At 39.1% G+C, this 23,068-nt stretch overlaps 3 protein-coding genes across 3 annotated transcripts; 2 read left to right on the top strand and 1 right to left on the bottom strand.

The window, feature by feature from the left end:
* Positions 1-1,431: 1,431 nt before the first annotated feature.
* Positions 1,432-20,631, top strand: LOC145580203 (protein BREAST CANCER SUSCEPTIBILITY 1 homolog). The gene is made up of 14 exons (XM_081637605.1): positions 1,432-1,643; positions 1,761-1,814; positions 1,908-1,978; positions 2,651-2,764; positions 16,087-16,562; positions 16,807-16,914; positions 16,995-17,876; positions 17,967-18,064; positions 18,340-18,526; positions 18,626-18,717; positions 18,817-18,940; positions 19,026-19,191; positions 19,291-19,409; positions 20,110-20,631. The coding sequence occupies exons 1-14, from the start codon at positions 1,588-1,590 to the stop codon at positions 20,452-20,454; spliced, it is 2,892 nt and encodes a 963-aa protein (XP_081493731.1). The 5' UTR covers positions 1,432-1,587; the 3' UTR covers positions 20,455-20,631.
* On the top strand, positions 6,239-7,863 carry LOC145579649 (uncharacterized). The gene is made up of 2 exons (XM_081636890.1): positions 6,239-7,054; positions 7,207-7,863. The coding sequence occupies exons 1-2, from the start codon at positions 6,464-6,466 to the stop codon at positions 7,861-7,863; spliced, it is 1,248 nt and encodes a 415-aa protein (XP_081493016.1). The 5' UTR covers positions 6,239-6,463.
* Positions 20,632-20,990: 359 nt separating the features above from the next.
* On the bottom strand, positions 20,991-22,269 carry LOC145579160 (uncharacterized). Its single transcript, XM_081636421.1, has 2 exons — positions 22,189-22,269; positions 20,991-21,855 (listed from the first exon to the last, which is right to left on the bottom strand). The coding sequence occupies exons 1-2, from the start codon at positions 22,265-22,267 to the stop codon at positions 21,029-21,031; spliced, it is 906 nt and encodes a 301-aa protein (XP_081492547.1). The 5' UTR covers positions 22,268-22,269; the 3' UTR covers positions 20,991-21,028.
* Between the last annotated feature and the right edge of the window lie 799 nt (positions 22,270-23,068).

Genomic DNA, 23,068 nt, shown 5'->3' with positions numbered 1-23,068 from the left:
ATGACCATGAAGATTTGAAAAAAAAAAATACATAAAAAAATGAATGGAAATGTCTCAATTAGAAAATAACACGTGTTAGGCCCTGTTCTTTTGAGCTTCTAGGCAGAGCAGAGCAGGGGTTAGCAGAGCAGAGCAGATTTCAGGATAGCAGAGCAGAGCAGAGTAGAGCCAAGCAGAGCAGAGCAGATTTCGACATTATTATTAATACCATTATTAATGTTATTATTATTAATGTTGTTGTTATTATTATTATTATTATTATTATTAAGTGCATATACCATTGATTTAGGTGAGTGAAAACATTAACATATGTGTACCATATTTAACATATGTTAATAGTAGAAAGATAAAAGATAACGGTTTAACATCTTCAAAATATTACAACCGCATATCAAAATAGGAATATAATTAGATTAGAGTTTAACATCATGGTGAATTAACCATCCACTTTCATATGATAGTCATTTTCATCATCTTCATTGTCGCTTTGATCTTCGTTGTTATCACCTTTATTGTCGCTTTTGAGTAAATAGGGTTGTTGGGAAAAACATATTTTAAAGCACACAATTTTTTTGTAGCTTTTTTATTCTTTTTATATCATTGGTAATAATTATTAAATAAAATTATGTATTTAGTATTATTATTAAATATTAAGTATTGCTTTTCAAAAAAAAAAAATATTAAGTATTATTTATTTTTTTTGAAAGAATTGTTATAATTATTAGAAATTATTAATTAATAATATTATTAAATATTAATTCTTAATATTTTGAATTATTTATTATTATTATTGATAATAATTATTAATAATTATTATTATGAATAATAAATATTAATTATTATTAATATTAATATTAATTATTAATAATATTAATATTAATAATTATTATAATTATTATTAATATTTATAATTATTATAATTATTTTTAACATTATTAATTATTATAATTATTTAAAATAATAAATTATTATCAACAATACAATATTAATTATTATTATTCAATATTAATTATTATTATTATTAATTATTATTTGAAAATAGAGCAGAGCAGATTTCTTTTGAGCAGAGCAGAGCAGATTTTATCCGAGCAGAGGAGAGTAACTCTAAAGATTGGGGTCTTAGGCCCTGTTCTTTTGAGCTTTTGGGCAAAGCAGGGTTAGGCTTCCACACACTGCGGAGCAGAGCAAAGCATATTTCAACAGAGCAGTGCAGAACAAAGCTAGACAAAGCAGTACAGAGTAGAACAGATTTAAATAACAGCGCCTAATATTCTCGATTTACGCCTTTAAACAGTACTCCGTACTATCAAATACGAAGGATAGCAATTAGCAAATGAAGAAGTTTCGGCTAAAAAGTTTGGCGGAGTTTAAAAATTTTGAAAAACTTTTGACATTTCCCACCAAACTTCCTTCCTTTGCAATCTTCTCCCCCCTATCCTTTTAATTCATCCCCTTTCTACCATTTCTCCCTCTTTCCTTCACATTTTTACTTTCATTTTTTCGAATTCTGCCAATCAATCTCAAAACCTAAAACCCAATTCTTCAAATTCTTCCTCAGTATAACTTAACTCTGACGACTTCACAATAATGGCGGATTCGTCGCATCTCGAAAGAATGGGCCGAGAGCTCAAATGCCCTATTTGGTATATTCCCCCTTCTACCCATTTTCTCTTTTTAATTTGAATTTATCCTCTAATTTCTCCAAAGAAAATTCTGGGTTGTTTCGAATATATTTTCATCTGAATTGGGTTATTTTGCAGTTTGAGTTTGTTTAATTCTGCTGTTTCTCTTACCTGCAACCATGTTTTCTGCAAGTAAGTGACTATCATTTTGTTTTCCTTTTTCTTTATTTCATGGTTTATCATAATTTTTGAATGTTATATTGATTGATTTTTGAATAATTTCAGTTCATGTATTTATAAATCGATGAAATCAGGCTCCAATTGCCCGGTTTGCAAAGTGCCTTATCAGCGCCGAGGTCCATTTACAGTTCTCAATTCCTCTCTAAATTCATTGGGTTTTTGGTGTTAGTTCATTTTATTTATTACGAGTATAATAACATTGACATTAAGTTGTCCAAATTGTCCATTGTTTGCCTGCTATTTGCCTATTTCTTCCGTCTCTAAAAGTTCTTTATGTTTGACGGTGATTATCTCACAAAAAAAAGTAAAAACCGGAAGAACTCTTGGAGATTGAGGAATTGATATTGATGACAATTTAAGGAATTTCTCATTGTAATGTGTTCATAAAATGCTAGTATTACACAAATATATTGCAGTAGTATTTTACCTGCTTAATACTATACAGTAGTTTATGTCATAACACCTTGAAATTTGTACAGAAATTGAAGGTAGAAATTTGTACTAATGAAATGAAAGGGAAATTAAGAATGTCGAAAAAAGATTTTGTTGGCTGAGGGATTAGGGAATTAGTTGCTGATATCTAAATCTATGTGTTTCTGTTGTCCTTCGTATAAAAATGCTAAAGGCGCACTAAGGTGATTGAGGTTCTGTCCGTTCTGATATCGTAGAAGAGTTAGTTCTTTTATAAGAAAGAGTACTTAAGAAAGGTTGGATCCTTATTGACAGTTCATGTTTCTTCAGTAAATCAATGACTTTCTCTAAACGAGCTCTTCCTTCTTGTGCTGCAGAAATTCGTCCTGCTCCTCACATGGACAACCTTGTAAACATATACAAGAATATGGAAGTTGCATCAGGGGTTACTCTCTTTGTCTCTCAAAGTGGACCCTCGACTAAATTAGCAGGTAACAAAACATCTTTGTCCAGATTTATATAGGGTTCTAGTAAGCAGTTCTAAAAACATTGCCCACTTGGGCCTTAGTTTTCAGACCTCCGTTATTGTTGTGACTGAATTTGTTTGAAGGCTTTAGCTTATCATTTTTAATTCATTTTTGTTACTTGCATGGCTTAAATGAATTACTGATCCCTTAATCGACCTGCTCATACTCTCTACATTGAGTGGCATTATCATCCGATGGCTGTTGTGTCATATGGAGTTGTATTTTTTCTCCTAGTAGTGATAATATGATGTAGCATGAATTGAAGAAGTTGTCACTTGATTATTGATACCCTGATTTAATTACTTGGTGTTTCTGTCTGATCCCGACTCCACAGAGAACTTGGACTTGAGATCCTGATACTCCTATCGGCAAGCTGAGAACCTACACAATGAGAAGAAGTTAGCTAACCCCGGGGTGATCCGGGGATAACCACTCCGATGATAAAGTCAGAAAGGTGTTTAAGAAAAAGAAAGTAAGAGAGAGAGAAAGTAGAGAGAGATTAGAGAGATAAAGAGTGTAATTAATGTCCTCATTAATGAGGTCTTACCTACTATTTATAATGGTTTATCTTGACAGGTGGCTCTCATCCATGCAGAGCCTTTTGTGCCAAGTGTCGAGCTTCTGTTGCCACGTGTTACATTTCGGTGGGCCGACATGTCTTCAATCTGTGACATATCAGCATCTTCTCCATGATTACTAAAACCTGATCATGTTTTCATAAGATATCGGTCATGCCAGATATCATCCCATACAATTAGCCCCCCAAGTGAGGACGTATGATTACTCATCGTCGTGCTCAGTTTATACCAATAACAAGCTGATTCCGACGAAACAAACTTTGGGTTCCACATCTCATTCTTTAGAGTTTTCCTTGTGGTGTAAATTCTACTGTAGCAACGTTTCTTGTACTCTGTCAAGCACCACTTGTTAACAAAGTTTTACTACTGATGTTGTTGTCTTGGCTTCGTCACAATTCATCTTACTTTCTTGCTTGATTTATATTCAGATAAATTAGCTTGCACATATGTATTGTAGGTCTATATTTAAGCTCTATGTTCTTTTGCTGAGAAGTTTTATACTTGTATAAACTCCATTTCCCCCCCAAGTGACCTTGTGTGCTGATAGCAGACAAGGTCTACTTTCTGTAAACTATCTGGGAGCGAAAAACTCCGTTTTCCCCCCCAAGTGACCTTGTGTGCTGGTAGCAGACAAGGTCTACTTGCTGTAAACTATCTGGGAGCGAAAAATTCCGTTTCCCCCCCAAGTGACCTTGTGTGCTGATAGCAGACAAGGTCTACTTTCTGTAAACTATCTGGGAGCGAAAAACTCCGTTTTCCCCCCCAAGTGACCTTGTGTGCTGATAGCATACAAGGTCTACTTGCTGTAAACTATCTGGGAGCGAAAAACTCCGTTTTCCCCCCCAAGTGACCTTGTGTGCTGGTAGCAGACAAGGTCTACTTGCAATAAAATTGAAGTGTAACCGTTCCTAAAAATATATTTTACTAATTTTTTTTTAGGCGGGAAAATATTTACACGTGTCACAAATCCTGCCGTTGCTTTTTGAAAGGGCTTGTTAATTAACAGCCGTAGGATTCCTGAACCGCCTTTCATTTCAATTGGCGATTCAGTTTTTCCTTTTTAGATCAAAAATCCACCATTTTTACCATTTCACACCTCTTCTCCTTCTTAATTTTCTCCCGAAAGAAATTCTTATCAATCTTGCGCTTAGTTTGTGCATTTCGTCTCGTCGGGCGTTCCTTCTCTTTCTTCGTCGCTTTCATCTGTAAAAGGCGTTCCTTCTTTTTGCGATTTTCTTCGAAGGTATTTTCGTACCCTAACCCTTGATTTTTATGCTGTTTTATGTGCTTATATTCAATTAAATGTCTGAGGATAGTGTTGAAGAGAACTTTCCTAACCTTAGTACTGCTAGGCGTCGTTTAATTAGGCAGTCTTTAGGTAAAGAAACTGGTAGTAATAGGGGCAATTCATCTTCCCTTTCTGACAATATCGACTATCCCTTTGAGACGTTAACTTCTGAAGAAGAAAAACGTGCTTTTATGATACATAGGACTATTGCTCACCGTGAAAGTGCCTTTCACCCCTTTAACCCTGATATTCCTGCCGATACTGAAATTCTTGACGTTGAGCCTGTTAGTGTCCGTTATCACTTACGCAACTTTACTGGGAGACGCTATTTTAACCAATACGGCACTAACGTTGGCAATATAGGTATTAACACTATGCCAAGGGTAAGGAGTACCAGTTATCAGCCTGAAGTTGCTGCTCGTGAAGCCGCCGAGGCTGCCAAAGCAGCTAAGGCAGCTGAGGCCGCTAAGGTGGCGGAATCTAGTAAAAGACCTGGTCAAGGTCAGGTTATAAGTTCTTCTTCAGAAGAACTTGGGGACGACATCCCACCAAACCCCCAGGAAGGTCAGGTATCTCCTGTGCATGATTCTGCCGTCAACTCAGTTTTAGGAGATGACGAAGCTCAGGAAGATAGTGTAAATAACGAGAGTAGGGATAACATTGTTGATTTAACGGCTGAGGTTATCCAAGAGGAGAGTTTGGACGAAGGATACAATTCCGAGACTGACAGGGCTGAATTCCGACAACCCATAGTCCTTGCCAACGATGGAAAAGTTGCGAAGGAAACAATAAGTGAAGCTTTTAGGAAAACGGCAATTACAAAAGATTACTGCCGTCGTGCGAAGAGGTTTTTTAATCTTCCTGACGGCTATGAGTTGTCTCTTCCTCCATCTGGTGCTTCAGTATTGGATTGCCCAGCCGGGTCCGTGGCCGTTTATCTGAGACATCTAGACTTCGGTCTCCGTTTTCCCCTACACCCATTTGTAGCCAAAATTTTGAAGGCTTGGAACGTTTGCTTAGTTCAGCTAACCCCTCAAACTATTCGTGCCGTTATTGCCACAGTTTGGGTTATGCTTTATCGGAACTACCCTTTGACCCTTAATGTATTTCGGCGGCTAATTACCCTGAAGAGAGATGGACAGTCTGATGGGTGGTGGTCTTTGTACACTCAACCTCACAAATATACCGTCCATCCAAAACTTTCTAGCTGCAAAAACTGGAAGGACAAGTTTTTCTTCATGTCTGTTCCAGATGATTATCCCTTGAGAAGGACTTTTTTCAAGCCTCATCCTCATTTTGACTCAATCCCCGAGAGAGATCTCGGGAAACATGAAGAGAGGGCCGTCAACCATTTTGACGTTTCCGAATTCGACGAAGGTGACGGCAAAGTCCGTCTCATTCCTGCGGTGTGGGTGCCGAATGTGAGTTACATTCTGGGCAACGCGCCGCTATCACGCGTCGGTCTTTGTTGGACTGACCAGCATGGTATAACTTACTTTTCCTTTTACTCCTATGCACTCTCTTATTTCTATGACGAAGACGGCATAGCTTACATGCTACTTTCCTCGTCCTTTCTTTATTGTCATTTGTATCTCTCTCCTTTTTTTTTTTGCATTTTACCGATTTTTTTTATTTCTTTTTCTAGGTACCGATAAGTTGGATAATAGGCTACTCGGCCTATCTGCTGACGGGACTAGGGTTATCAGGCGGTGTCCCAAAGCTTGCGATCCGTACGACACCCTTGCTACTGTTTGCGGTCGCGCTCCAGCCATCAGTGCTAAAAGAAGAGCTGAGATCATGGCCGATGAGAATGCTAAGAAAAGAAAACTTACACCTCTTGCCAATCGGCGGGGTGGGATCGTGATCTCAAGCCCTCGGCAACCTGAAGGGCGTGCCGAGAAGAGAAGGGATCAACCGGCGCCCGAGAAAAATAAAGAGCAGTCGGTTCCTGAGAAGACCCCGACTGCCAGCCAAGTTAAAAGCCCCGAGGCCATTGTGAAGAAGGTCATTCAGGGTATTGAGATTGAAGATCTCACCTCTGCCGAGTCTCCCCCTCAGCCTCAGGTTACAACCGTAATCGCTCCTATGACAGTTGGGTCGGACTCCAGCATTCCGGCCTTGACTTATCGATCCAATCAGTGGATCGAACGAGTGTCTGGACGGTTTCCAGAGGAAGTTTTAAGGGGGTTTTCTGTCCCTCCTGGCCATTCCGGCGACCGCTGGCAACCAGCCATGGATGTCGGCCGGAATGAATCCATGATAACCGACGACCCTATGCAAGGTGGGAATCTCGGTTACCGGCTGCTGAGTAACCTGACGCTGCCAATGGACAGACCCGCTGGTCCAATCGGCCCCCTTGCTGCGTCTCATATGCATAATTTGATGAAGGTTAGTGTATTACTTACGCGTATATACTTATCGTCTTTATCTCTTATTACTATTGGTATTTCTATATATATATTTCAAGTACTGATATCGGTTTTTTTTTTTTTTTTTTTTTTTTTTTTTTTTTTTTTTTTTTTTTTGTATGTATCGTACAGGCCGTCATGTCTGGCACAGAATTGGTTGAGATGTACCGCTATTACCAGGAAAAACATCATCAAGCATCTGCCAACGAAAGCGCCATGCAGGAGGCCATCAAGAATGCTGAAAAGGCCCTCAGTGATCTGAGGAAGATAAAAGAAAATGACGACAAGGAGATGTCGGCCTTGAAGATCAAGGCTGAGAAAGTTGCTGGGTTAGAGTCGGAAGTGCAGAGTCTGAAGACTCAAATTGCCAAAAAAGATGAAGCCATCCAACGTCTTCCTTCCGTCGAGAAGAACTTCGAAGATGCCAAAACCAAAATTAAGAGCCTTGAAGAGAAGGTTCAAAAAATGGAGGCTGACAAACCTGGTATTCGTCAGCGTGCGGTTGGCCGTTATCTAGCGTCCGATGAGTTCTGCTCCAAACTCCAGGACCGTTTCGATGGGGGTTGGACTGCTGCTCAGAGGTGTATTGCCCACGCCGCCGGTTGGAAGAAGGATGATTGGGCAAAAGTTGAGAAGGCTTTCAGCGAGGAAGCCTATAAGATTCCTTCCGGCTTTGAGGCGCAGCAATTCTCCGAAGAAGACTTATATAACTTGGCGCCAACTGCTGATGACGGCCCCAGCAACCCCAGTATTCTGGACTCCCCGGTGCCTGAAAACGGTCAATCTTGAAGGGGCGGGCAGTCATCACCGACATCTTCTTGTGGGTCTTGTATCATTGGGCCTTATCAGCTATAACTTTACTTGTTTTTTGTATGTATGGACATTTCTTTTGACAGTGCTGTTTTATCGGCATATACCCTTTTTTTGTGGTGATGCCTGTCGATTGTTATTTTTATCTATTATGTATTAACTGTGTATAAATTTGTACACTTTTCGCTATAACTGTATTGCTCTCTATCTGCTATTTTCTAACTTGTTTACAATTATTCCAGTATGATAACTGCATAATCTTGCAAATTAAGCATATATATAGAGAAGAACTTGTAAAAAATAAAACTTACTTGGTAGTTTGCTTGAAATCTGCCACTGAAAGCTCTCTAAAGAATGATAACTGCATAATCTTGCAAATTAAGCATATATATAGAGAAGAACTTGTAAAAAATAAAACTTACTTGGTAGTTTGCTTGAAATCTGCCACTGAAAGCTCTCTAAAGAATGATAACTGCATAATCTTGCAAATTAAGCATATATATAGAGAAGAACTTGTAAAAAATAAAACTTACTTGGTAGTTTGCTTGAAATCTGCCACTGAAAGCTCTCTAAAGAATGTCGGCCTCTGTAGATACCAGACTTCGAAACTTCATCCTTGGTGGACACTTTATCAAGACTGCATTTTAAAAGGTGCCGACATACTATGGATACCATTATTGTACTGAAAACTTTAAACATTTTTTGAAATTTTAAATATTCTTCAAATAACATATCATCATGCAAGCAACATACCATACAACCTCCAATAGCATATAATATATCCAAATAACATATCCAAATAACATATCATCATGCAAGCAACATAATATATCATTATGGTACTCCTTGCCCCCCTTAGTATACATAGTTCTTCTCGGAGCTATGTATACTGATTCGTAACCGGCTGTTGGTGGTTCAGATTATAACAACGGTCACCCACTGCTTTGATATTACAGTCAGTTAGGTACCCTCTCGGCGATCACATTCTGAGCTATGCCTCATGTCGGCATATACTCGAATTGATTTGGCCGGTATTTATACTTTGAACCAGCAACCTCATGAGTTAACGTATACAACTGATCAGGTTGTACAACTGTTAACTGCATGGAAGCGGTTTTGAGCTGTCCGTCCCATTTAACGATGTTTTGTTAAATGGAGGATGCCTATTGAAATGCACATTGTCTGAATACTTCTTCATTCATCACCGATATCTTTGTCCGATATCAGCTTCAAAAAGTGAGGTTTATTCTCTACACATAGTATTTTTTCAATACAGCTGAATTCCATACATTCTTTAGAGGAGTCCCATCCAAAGTTTCCAAGTAGAATGACCCTTGGACGATGATAGCTTTAATCCGATAAGGTCCTTCCCAGTTTGCAGTCAGTTTCCCGTCTTCATTTCCCTTACCGGTTGCGGCGGTTCTTCGTAGCACCAGATCCCCTATCTGTAACGGCCGATGGGATACCCTTCTATTATATGCCCTAGACATTCTTTCCTTGAATGCAGCTGACTTAACGGCTGCTTTTTCTCTTAGTTCTGGCAAGAAATCCAGTTGTTGTCGTAGGAGTAAATCATTTTGATCTTCACAGTAATGCTGAACTCTGAATGTCGGCAGTCCAACTTCTGCCGGTATGACTGCTTCTGTCCCAAAAACCAGGTTATATGGTGACTCTCCTGTGGCCTCTCTTATTGTTGTCCTATTTGCCCACAATATCTCCGGTATCAAATCTGCCCACAAACCCTTTGCATCTTCGATTTTCTTCTTTATGGCCGTTATGATCTGCTTGTTTGCTGCTTCTGCCTGGCCGTTTGATTGTGGATGGCATACTGCTGCATATGCAAACTTCACTTTATACATCATCAGAAGATCTTTGACTGTCTTGCAATCAAATTGAGTTCCATGATCAAAAACCATCGCCATCGGCAACCCAAACCTTGTAAAGATATTTTTCCATATAAACTTCTTCACTTCTGCTGCCGTGATCTTTGCTACCGGCTCTGCTTCTATCCACTTTGTGAAGTAGTCAATTCCTACTATCAGATATTTTCTGCCTCCTGTGGCTGATGGGAACGGCCCTACTATATCCATTCCCCACTGGGCAAATGGAACTGGGTTTAATATCGGCGTAAGGTCATTTGGGGGGAGGTTGATAACTGGGGCATACTTTTGGCACTTCTCACATTTTCTAACATAAGCCAAAGCATCGGCGTTCATTGTCGGCCAATAGTATCCCCTTCTCATAGCTTCTCTGGACAGGGCTCTTGCCCCAAGATGATTTCCACAACTTCCTTCATGCAATTCTTCCATTAACTTTACCGATTCAGATCCTGTTATGCATCTCTGTAACGGCAGTGAAAACCCTCTTTTATATAACTGGCCTTGATACATAACAAACCACACACTATCCTTCTGTAACTTCTTTAACTCCCCCTTGTCTGTCGGCCCTACACCATGAACAATGTATGCCAGTATTTTATCATACCACTGATCCCCTATCTCAACAGAACAGACAGTTGCCGGTATCTCATCTATGCTTCTCTGCCTGAGTATCTCAACCATTACTGTTCTCTCCAAGTCATTAAAACTTGAACTTGCCAATCTTGCCAGTGCGTCTGCTTGAGCATTTTTCAATCTGGGAACCAATTTAATCTCAAAGTATTGCAGCTGAGCCGCTAACTGCTTCATTTTCTCCAAATACTTCACCATTGCCGGCTCTCGAGTTTCATATTCCCCACTGAACTGGCTTGACACCAGCTGTGAGTCAGTTGTCAGAACTAGCCGTTTTGCCTCTGCCGCTATCGATAGCTGCATTCCAGCCACTGCAGCTTCGTACTCGGCCTCATTATTTGTTGCCTTGAACTTGAATTTCATGGCGTATTCAAATATTTTTCCGTCTGGGGCCGTTATCACAATTCCAGCGCCTGCCCCCGTTGCTGTGGCTGACCCATCAACGGATACCTGCCACGTCCCCAACTCTTCTTCTTCATCTGTGTATGTGGTTTCTACAATGAAATCTGATAGTGCTTGAGCCTTAATTGATGTTCTAGGCTTGTAACTTATCTCATACTCCGACAACTCTACTGCCCATGCAAGTAACCTTCCAGACGTATCCATTTTTCGCAATGATTTCTCCAAGGGATGGTTGGTGAGGACTTCTATCGGATGTGCGTCAAAGTAAGGTCTTAACTTCCTGGCCGCTATTAATACAGATAAAGCCATCTTCTCTATAACTGGATATCTTCGTTCTGCCGCATTCAGAACATGGCTGACAAAGTAAATCGGTTGTTGACGTCTCTTCCTTTCAACCAACAAAACGGCTGCTACCGTTTTTGGTGACGCCGAGATGTATAACTGCAATACTTCTCCCTTCTCAGGCCTGGCAATTGTGGGAAGAGATTTGAGATGATTCCTCACTACTTCCAAGGCATCACTTTGTTCTTTTCCCCACTCAAACGCCTTATTCTTTCTCAGCACCATAAAAAACGGAAGAGCCTTATCAGCTGATTTGCTGATGAATCTGGTTAACCCTGCCATCCTGCCCGTTAACCTCTGTATATCACGAATGGTTTGTGGTTGTTTCATTTGAAGCACTGCATTCACCTTATCTGGATTCGCATCTATCCCTCGTTCACTGACCATAAAGCCCAGAAACTTCCCTGATCTCACTCCAAAAACACACTTCTCCGGATTCAGCTTCATTTGATACTTTCTCAAGGTTTCAAATGTTTCCTTCAAATCGGCTACATGGTCTTCTGTGCTCTTGCTCTTAACTATCGTATCATCTACATATACCTCAACATTCCGCCCTTTCTGTTTCTCAAAAATCTTATCTACCAACTTCTGATAAGTTGCCCCAGCATTTTTCAGTCCGAACGGCATTGCCTTATAACAATACACACCTGCATCCGTTATGAAGGCCGTTTTATTCCTGTCGGCTCTATGCATGCTGACCTGATGATACCCTGAAAAAGCGTCTAGAAAACTAAGCATTGCATGACCGGAGGTTGAATCAACCAGTCTATCAATCCGAGGTAGCGGATAGCAATCTTTTGGGCAAGCTTTATTCAAGTCTGTAAAATCTACGCACATCCGCCATTTCCCTGTCGGCTTTCTCACCATAACTACATTTGCCAACCATTCTGGATACGTGCAGGGCTCTATAAACCCTGCCGCCAAGAGCTTATTCACCTCGGCCTGGATCGCCTCTATTTTCTCAGTCGAGAAGTTGCGCTTCTTCTGCCTTATCGGCCTGAATTTTCTGTCAACATTCAGCTTATGTTCCATTACCTCAGGATGTATTCCTGGCATCTCACTGGCCGAGAACGCAAAGACATCAGCGTTCTCGCGCAATAAACTTATCAGATTGCACCTAGTCTCCACATCCATATCAGCCCCAACTTTCACTGTTCTACTGGGGTTGCCTGGCTGCAACTCAACTTGGATGGTTTCTCCTCCTGGCAACGGCCTTGGTGTTTCTTCGGGCCTTGCATCGAAGTTTTTCATGGCCAGATCTTGCACTGTCGGCTCACTCTCCTTTGCTGGGTTACATGGAACTGCAGTACTTCCAACTGGGTTCTTCAACGCTGTTACATAACAGGCTTTTGACATAACCTGGCCTCCATACACCTTTTCCACGGCTCCCAGGTTTGACACATAGGCTATAGCCAAATGGTATGTTGATACCACAGCCTGCATGTCATGAATTATCGGTCTGCCGATAATTGCATTATAAGCCGACTTGACATCCACCACTAAAAATTCTGCCATCACATCCCTTGCTTGTGGCCCATCACCCATCCTTACAGGCAACACAATACTCCCCTCTGGCCTCACTGTCGACCCATTAAAACCAATTACGGGATATGATACCGGCTTCAAGTATTGTCTTCCGATATTCATCTCTTTAAAGGCTTGAATGAACAGGACATTTGCCGAGCTACCCCCATCTACTAGTACTCTTTTGACATCAGCACCATTTATCCTGGTTATCAGGACTAACGGATCGTCATGCGGGAATACTACACCTCGTGCATCCTCTTCTGTAAATACAACTTGCGGTATTGATGCCGGCCGAGGACGATTGTCTATATCTAGAGCACACACCAGATGTCGGTGCTCCGCCAAATGTTTCTTTGCTCCACTAATCGTTCCCCCATGAATCGGCCCGCCCGTTATCACATCTACTCTTCCAGTAGATAACGGCGGCATTCCCGTGTCCCCTTGTCGGACTATCCTCCCTTGAGTCCTTTCGGGCCTCGCTTCTATTTGTTGCCTCTCAGCTATTTGCGCTGGTTGTTGATTTCTACCAGTATTCAACCGATACTGTGCTAAGTGCCCTTTTCTAATCAACTCCTCAATATTATCCTTCAACTGAGTACATTCCTCTGTGTAATGTCCCACATCCCTATGAAACATACAATACTTCTTTACATCTCTAGACTTCGCCTTCATCGGAGTCGGCCTTGACCAATCTTCTCTATTCTGATTCACTGAGTAGATTGCGGCCCTTGGTGCATTCAGGGGAGTGTAGGTGCTGTATCTCATTGGGAGTCTTGTCGGCCTGGTATCTTGCCGACTTCCTCCTCCCCTTCCTGGGGCAGGAGCTCTTGACCTGTTTCCTCCAGATGAAGTCCCTTCATACTGACTTGGTCCCTTTCCAGCTGCCACATGTCTACTACTTGTTTTCATCAGCTCTTCACTTTTTATGTAATCATGGGCTTTACTGAACGCCGCTGCCAATGTCGGCAGGCTTTTTCTTGTTAGATATCTTTTGAAATCCGAATCAACCAACCCATTCATCAAAGCCATCACGGCTATCTCCTGTTGCAACCTCGGAATTGTGTTTGCCTCATTATTAAATCTCCTGATATAATCCCTCAAAGATTCATCCGGTTTCTGCTCTACAGCCATCAATTCTCCAGAAGTTCTCTGCCTTACACTATTACTGACATATTGCCCTACAAACATCTCAGTCAGTCTTTCAAAGCTGTCTACTGACCCAATTTCAAGGTTGTTGAACCAATCGGCTGCAGCCCCAATCAGAGTTGTCGGAAATACCTTGCACCAAACTGCATCCGAGTTTGTGTATAGCATCATGCGTCCCTCATAGGACGTTATGAATCTTGCTGGATCCCCTCTTCCATCATACCTACAAGTCGGCATTTTCACCTTCTCCATTGGTTGATCCAAGATGTGCTGGGCAAACGGGGATGCCCTTAACTGCACCACCGTGCGCACTGCTTGCCCTTCCACTTGCGAACTCCTTTGTTGCTGAGTTCTGGTGCTCATAGCACGGCTCGAGGATTGTTCATCCTGCCGTAATGTTGTATGCGTCCTTACCGGCGACTCATGTCGGGGCCTCCTTGACGGGTTCTCCAACTGATTATACTGTTCTTCTTGGTTTCGGTGCAATACTCCTCTTTCTGCCTGAGCAGCTTCTCTTTCAGCTCGTGCTGCCTCTGCTTCCTTCCTTTTCCTACTCATTGCACTCATCACCCTGGCAGCCGTTTCCAACTCATCCGGGGTGAATGCTGCCATAGGATCCTCTGCCTCCCCTCCTCCTGCTGGGGGAGTTATCGGCATATGGAACTGGTTATCCTCTAGGGTATGGGTTTCATCTACTATCTCCACCTGGGGTTGTCCTACTGGTGTTCCATTGTTTCCAGTCATGATTGTTGTTGTTATACACGTGTTTTATTTTTGTGTGAGGTTCTTAGGCGATAGAAGTGATCAACTGCTCCCCTCCTTCTAGCGCCAAATTGTTTCTGTCTGATCCCGACTCCACAGAGAACTTGGACTTGAGATCCTGATACTCCTATCGGCAAGCTGAGAACCTACACAATGAGAAGAAGTTAGCTAACCCCGGGGTGATCCGGGGATAACCACTCCGATGATAAAGTCAGAAAGGTGTTTAAGAAAAAGAAAGTAAGAGAGAGAGAAAGTAGAGAGAGATTAGAGAGATAAAGAGTGTAATTAATGTCCTCATTAATGAGGTCTTACCTACTATTTATAATGGTTTATCTTGACAGGTGGCTCTCATCCATGCAGAGCCTTTTGTGCCAAGTGTCGAGCTTCTGTTGCCACGTGTTACATTTCGGTGGGCCGACATGTCTTCAATCTGTGACATATCAGCATCTTCTCCATGATTACTAAAACCTGATCATGTTTTCATAAGATATCGGTCATGCCAGATATCATCCCATACACTTGGCTTATTGAGTAACCTTGTGTTACGATCTTGTTTTTTTACCGCCTTTTTAACTGTTTTGCTAGTTAATAAGCCCATGATTTGGTTTAGGTACTTTATCATTAGTATAAATAAATGTCTAATTTCATTCAAGGGCTAGAGAGTTGATGCAAAAAAAAAAAAAAAAAAAAAAAAAAAAAACAAAAGGTTGTTTGTGAATTACTTCATATATTCAAGTGTTTGGAGTAGGCATTCAAACCTTTAATTTTGTATTCAAGATCAAATTAGGATTATTGCTTGATTGCTTAGATTAGGAGTAATATGAGGAACTTAAAAGTTAAAACCCAGATCAAATTATCAAGTGTGAGAATTTGATTAGTTTTCTATCCATAGCGATATCATAATGGACCCTAGTTTGCATAAGCCACTTCATGATTGTTCAGTCTTGGCACCATGTCTCAAGATCCCCAAATCCTGATTCATGTAAACATATGCTCAGAGACTCATGGTTGTAATTTCAGTGGATACCTTAAAAGAGAAACTGTAAGGGTTCCTGTGTTTTCTTGTTCTAGTATAAGAATTTGACACTCAGGATATTTTGTGGTACAGAAAAAAAAAACTGTCTTGTTAAAGAATTGCCGCCAGTTTGATTTTGCAGCTCATAAGCTGTTTAGTTTGGATCTCATGCTACAAAGATAAACAGAATGTGCAAAGATTTGAAATAAAAGAAAAAGTTACTACAATATCAGTACCACAATTAAAGTCATAGTAGTAAATGAAGGAAATGGCGTGCATTATTTTTGAATTGAATGCATATTTTTGTAAAACTATATGTGCAACCTTTTCTTTTTAGCTCAAATGTGATCAAAATATGCACATTCAACTAAAAAGTATGTGTAGTTATTTCTCATTTTAAGAAACTTCTCATGAGATCTCTTCGACTCTTCCCTATATACAACACACACACACACACATCTTTTGTTCATCTATTAAGTTATACTTTTCATGTTGCAGATGCAAAAGTTCAGGCTAATGGTGATTTGGATGCAATGAGGGATACCGGTGAAGAAACTCCAGAGACTGTGAAGTGTCAAAGAACAGGCAGAGTAAATTCTGTAGCATCAAAAGTGAACCCAAAATGTTCTGGGCGCAACAGAGGGAAATCTTCATTTGCAACGAATAAAAGGGTTCAAGTGCCCCATTCTCCCACTACTGAAAGTCCAGCAAGACAGGAAAAAGATGGGCTTGTTCAAAACAAAGTAATCAACAATCATATAAATAAGTGCTCAACATTTCCGAGTGAACATCAACTTTCAACTGAGAAAGAACGGTCACACATGTCACCTTTCTTCTGGTTACGAGAAGAAGTAGAAAGGTCAAGTCCTCAGACTGATGAGGATCAGACATTGACATGTACCCCGATGAAAGCCCCTTCTTTTAGTGATCTGAAGGATTCAGATGATGATGTGCCCGCAGAAAAATCTGTGGAAGTAAGTTTGCAATTTCTATATTCACACCAAGTTAAACAATATTATGTTGAATTATGTGCTTATCTTGAAGCTCAGAAGATGTGCTGACCTTTCTGCCTTTTAGTTAGGCTTTGGTGCAGCTCAACCTACTTTGTCTATCTAATTGATTTTTACTCTTGGCCTCTTGCTAATTTTTCTAGCTCTTTATTTATTTTATTTAATAATTGGGTATGTTAGCTTTTTATTATCTGATCCATTCTTGTAGGAAGAGCCACTCAGCAAGTGCAATAGAGATATTTATGACAGTGAGATGTTTGAATGGACACAAAGAGAATGCTCACCTGAACTTTGTTCAAGCCCCATTAAGAAGCAGGTAACTGACATTCTTATACATCACAAGCTATAATGTTGAGGTATCTTCCAGTCTCTGGTATTAATTTGAGTTAAATGCAGGTTGAAGAGACAAATAGTAATACAATGCTTGGAAAGAAGGTGGAAGCAGCCTCGAGAGATGCATCTTCTGGCAGTAAATTGATTGTAGAGCACCTAGCTAATGTTAGCCGGCAAGAAGAGAATACTATAATGGACCAGGAGCTACCTAGTAATGCCTATCCTAGAACAAAATTTGAAGATAGCCAAAATGGGTGTAAACCTTCCTACAAGAGAGGTAGAAAAGTAAGCAAAGACTGCCAAAAGAACAAAATGGAGGTTCGAGAGGCCCTTAATGGTTCAAAAACACCTGGTGAATTGATGCAATGTCAAGGAATTGGCACTGAAAATGTTTTAGAGAGTGAAAAAACTTCTGGTACTTCTAAAACAAGACAAATTAAATCATTTGATACTATATTGAAGGAAATTAATGGCAATGCTCCTGCCAAGTTTCCTGACACTTCTGGAAATAAAAGAGGAACTATAAAAGACAAGAAATTGGGAAAGTTAAAGAGGAAATATGACAGCATTGAGCACATCTATGATGGTGACTCAGTAAAAAGAAAGAAGCAGAAGGAAAATCTTGCCCTGTCTAATGTCATTAGAGGAAAATCCATTGTGTCCAATGACAAACCTATGAAGATGCGTAAATTGACATTTGTTCCTGAACAAGAGATTTCTGCAAACGTTAATTTGATAGGAAATGCTGCTGATGGAGGTGGAAGTGTTCAATTAAAGGCTGCAGAACAAGCTGAAGGGTGTGTTCTAGGAAAATCTAACAATGATAATTTAGGAAATCCACTAAAGAAGGGAAAGGTCTATTGCCAAAAAGACGTACCAGCTTTGCGCAAATGCGACAGAGTTTCCATCCGATGTGCTTTCTGTCATTCATCCGAAGAGACAGAGGTACTGTATTACTCTATTGCAAGCAGTCAGTTCATAATTTCCTCTTGAGGACATTCAAGTGGATATACTAACTGATGATTATTAATGCAGGCTTCTGGTGAAATGGCTCACTTTTCTGAAGGTAGACCAGTTTTAGCCAATCACTCTGAAGGTTCTGTCATCCACTCCCACAAAAACTGCACTGAGTGGTATGTTTTGTTAAAAACCAAAACAATTTCAATTTTCTGTTGCATATTTTTTTTTTTCGTGACTCCTACATAGGTAGCATCCTTAAGAGTAATTGCTAAATAATTCCTGGACAATTTTGCCTAAAATCACAGATAACCTATTGACTTGCTGTAGATTTTGCTAATGTTATCGAGTCTCATATTGTAAGGCCTCTTAATGACTAATGTTAATGGTGTTGCATTTTGGTCAATTTGGTATTGTGATAGATAAAACATTGTACTTTACTCTTGTGTAGGGCCCCTAATGTTTATTTTAACGATAATATTGCGGTCAACCTTGAAGAAGAATTGACAAGAAGCCGTAGGATTAAGTGCTCTTTATGTGGAGTGAAAGGAGCCGCTCTGGGCTGTTATGAGAAGAGTTGTCGCAAAAGTTTTCATGTTCCCTGTGCCAAAAAGCTTCAAGAGTGTCGTTGGGATGCTGTAAGTGCTTTCTAGTCTGTAGTCTATCAAGCTTGCTGACACATTTCTGTTAAAATTCTAACCACATTTATCATTCTGCATTTGCCACATTTTCATCAGGATCACTTTGTTATATTATGTCCTCATCATGCCTCCTCAAAGTTGCCTAGTGAATTGCCTATAACACAAGTCAGAAAATGTAATCAAAAGGGGTATGCTAATCGCTAACAAATTCCTATAGGATTTCTAATGAGCTATTTTCAGACAGCATTATAAATGCAAAATTCTGAATTGTTCTTATATTTATGCAGGAAACCTCCTTGCCATAGACCTCAGGCTGCAGTTAGACATGTTACTAGCATAAACAGGTGGGACTCTGGTCGGTCAGCTGAGAAAGTGGTCCTCTGTTGTTCGGCTCTTGCTACTGTAGATAAGGTAGGGTAATAATATTATTCATTAGTATGCCAATATGGCAACAATTGTTATTTATAGATATCCTTAATTTGAGCGGGATCTGCAGGAAGCTGTTTCTGAGTTAGCAAAGTCATCTGGAGCTGAGGTATTGGGTCACTGGAATCCAAGTGTTACCCATGTTGTTGCATCAACGAATGAGAATGGAGCATGTAAAAGAACACTCAAAGTTATGATGGGGATCCTGGAAGGAAAATGGATATTAAGCATCAAATGTCAGAGCATTCCTTTATATCAAGAGTGTCGTGAATTGTAAAAATCTTTGTAATGTCTTGCCTTTGCTATACTTAAATTTAACCTTTTCGAGTTTGCAGGGGTTCAAGCTTGTTTGGAGGCCAAGAGACTAATTGAGGAGGTTCCTTATGAAATCACTTTTGACATTCATGGAGTCCAGGATGGTCCTCGTTTGGGTAGATTAAGGCTTCTAAATAAAGTAAGTTTCAATCAGAAGTCCTGTTTCAATACATAGCATTCAACTATTACTATTTTGTTTAATCTACACTAATGATGTAAATGTTTTAAAAAGAAATTCAGCTTCCTATGTTTAAGCATACTGAGTGCTTCGTACAGAGGTACATTAGCAACCTGCCAACCTGCTTCATTTTCCTAGTTTGACCTACTTGATATGTAGAACACTTGCTTCAAATTGATAATGGTTTATCCCACAATGTATTGTCGTTGCTTTTAGTTTTTTGTATTATTTTTATATCTTTAAGCTTGACTCTTGAAGTGTTTATATACTGTGAAGTCCTTTTTATCATCATAGATTGTGTTGACAATAAGTTACCATTAGCCAGTCAAATGATTCGTTAAAACAGTGTCATGAATTGTCTGTTTTGTGTGAGTACCCCTATTTTTTGGCAATTCCTTCATGTCTGACTCTGTGGAGCTAGTTTTTCGATCATCAAACTGAATATCTAATGCAAATGTGAATATTATAGGTTAGACTAAATTTTTTATAATTATGTTACACTGTGAAAGCATTCTAAGTTATAAACTCTCAATGTTATCAACTTTACTTCCAGTTGTTTTTACCACTTGCCATTATATTACTTACAACTTTACTGCAATTATATGAAAATCTTACTGTTTGCTTCCATCTAAATATTCATGTAAAATGTTATGAATTGCAGCAACCCAAGCTCTTTGCTGGGATCAATTTCTATTTTACTGTAGATTTTGAACTTTCATACAAGGGGTATCTACAAGACCTTGTTACTGCAGCAGGAGGAACTGTGCTACACAGGAAGCCTATTGCAGAAACTTATCAAATTGGTGCATCCCCTTCTCCAGCATCGTCAACTATCATAGTCTACGGCATTGAACTGCCTGCCAACTGTGATCTTCGCAAGAAGAATATAATTCTTGAAAGCAGGAGATCGGATGCAGAAGCTCTTGCCAATTTAAGTGGAGCGAAATTGGCGAGCAATTCATGGGTTTTGAATTGCATAGCTGGACACAAACTGCAAGATCTGTGAATGGCGCAGTTGCTTAATATTCTCGAGCATTTTGAAGTTTAGGTAGTCAATAAGTTAAATCATTGGCACTGTATTAAGTTAACTTTGAGAATATCTAAACATCTATCAGGAACACTAGTTTATCTGTCAAATTATATGTTGCAGCATCTGTAAATTTTCCTTTATAAACATGTTTTAAAGTTATTGCTCAAAATCATTAATTCTGTGTGTGATTATGCCCATATTTAATCATAAATTATTTGATGTATTATATTTCTAGCTAAAGTGTTTGTAATTTCTGAAAATTTAGTTGTTAGCCAGGAGAATAGAGGTGCTTATACTAATGGATTCTAAAACAAGAAGTGCTTTTCTTTCTTCAGTGATGATGTTATAAAATCAGTTTCATACAAAGCTTTATGACATATATACATATTCATATTATTTGGTACAAAATATCGAACATTTAAGTTCGTGGAAAACTTTTTCTCAAAAAAGAAACAGAACAGGACAATTTTTCATTCACAATAACAGAAGTTGTAAAATCCAGACTATGCAAATTGAAGTCTGGATATTCCTTTCCTAAGTCTCAAACACTTCACTTCCTTTCCTGCCTAAGCCTCAAAGTCTTCACATTAAGTCTTGTAAAAACATGCTCTAACGAAGTGATGTTCTCTTCAATCTCCCAACCCTGCTCACCCAAACCACAAGCGGCGACATGTTGCCTGAGGCTATGGACTATATCAATACTATGTTTAACCTCATCTCCGAGTTCTTCCATTGCAGATTGCATTCCATCCCTCTCTTCTTTCACCTCTACATGCTTCCTTTTCATCGCTTTATAGCCTTCCAGCGACTTCAGAAGTTGCTCTGAAAGCTCCTTATTCCTTTGCTGAGATACTGCATAACTGATGTTATTTTCTGACCCTTTCACGCTTCTTTTGATCTCATTCTGCTCTGCTATACATGCCTGTATCTTAGCTGATAACTTCTCATTTTGCGCCCTGAGATCATTAATATGCTCTTCCATTTCATTCAATTCTTGTACTTTTCGTGTCAACTCTCTTGAAATGATCTCCTTTTCCCTCCCTAAACTTGCATACATAACTCCTAGCCGTTTTTGTGCTGCATAACTCGTGTTTAGATCCCTTCGCAGCCTTTCCTTTTCGTCTAAGATCAACGTTTCATCCTTTTTTTGTACATCCTTAGGAGGATTCACTCGTAAATCGGTGTAACAACGTCTAAGTTCTGCCTTACTTTTCTTGGAACTTGTTTGAGATTTTTGCAGCCTTGTTTTCACGTCGTCTAAGATGGTCATTATTCCAGCAAATCTTTGTTCTTTTCGGTCATCTAAATTCCCTTTAACAGATGCTTCTTGATGATCTTGAATCAGCTTCAATAGCAGCTTTACATTTGCTGAAATACCTATTTCACAACACAAATAAGTTAATGTTTTTTCTCTTTTCTTAAAGTCCAAAATCATTTATATTTGATTACCTTTGCATAATCAAAATAAATTAAATCAAATTATTAAACACGGAATTACAAGTTTATCTCTAGGGTAAGATGCAAACGTATCACAAGATACAATTTAATTATTAATTTTTCGAGTAATAATAAAAGTTTATTTTTATAATATGGCACAAAAACAAATGCATCATATGTGCCATTAACGTTAAATTTCAAGATTAACATGGACGTGCTCTTATTACACCCCTTCATTGAAACAAAATAGGGAAATTAGCAATGAAAGTTTACCTTCTAAGCTTAAATCTTCATTATTGCTAGTTGACATTGGGAAAAGATCAGGAGATGAACATACCCTAGCACCACTCATAATTTTTTGATGATCTTTAAGAATGTTGATGAATATTAAATATAGGCATAAAAATGGGTTGATGTCTGGTAAAATAATGCATGAAAAAAGTTGTCATATGCAATATTATGTCTGAGTTTTTCTGTAAACGGGTTTGAGTTTGGGGTTTTGTTAATGTTCCGTGAAAATAGGATGGATTTATGACTATTTCTTGTCAAATTGGTCATAAAATGAGTTAAATAAGAGCTGTTTGCAACTTTTTAGGTATATATGTATAAATGATTATATTAGTTATTTGGTTACCTAACATGTCTAACAATAGATTTTGCTTTCATTCAATCATTCTTGTACAATGCAAATTATTAATGAGCATTAGAATCAAACCCAAATAATCTACCTCCTTGGTGAAAATGAATCAGTCTCTCAATTATTTATTTTTATTTTTTTTAACTAGATTGATTTACTCTTAAATTGTTATTTTTAATTTATAGGATAATTTAATAATTTGCACCTACTATTCTTTTCATTTTAATTAGATAAAATAAGAAAAAATAATCCCAACTTTCATCAATTTTGGTAGAATATCTGAACTTTGAGGGTCTTCTTTCTGTTCAATCCCAAATAACGGTTACCGGTTGAATGAGTTTTTTTTTTTATTTTTTATTTTTTTTAAGTAATGACACGTGTCACTCGTTAATTGGTTAAAAAAATATTAAAAAAAACCCTAAAAAAAAACTAGCCAAACCCCAAATCCAGCCACCCACAACCTTATCTCCGGCGACTGCTGTTGCTCACCCTCCCCTTGTGCCGGTTTCCCCCCCC

Source organism: Chenopodium album, chromosome 14, assembly GCF_948465745.1.
Source record: "Chenopodium album chromosome 14, dcCheAlbu1.1, whole genome shotgun sequence".
Lineage (NCBI taxonomy): Eukaryota > Viridiplantae > Streptophyta > Magnoliopsida > Caryophyllales > Amaranthaceae > Chenopodium > Chenopodium album.
The sequence above is the reverse complement of the archived record's forward strand: the minus strand, read 5'-3'. Positions and strand labels throughout refer to the sequence as shown.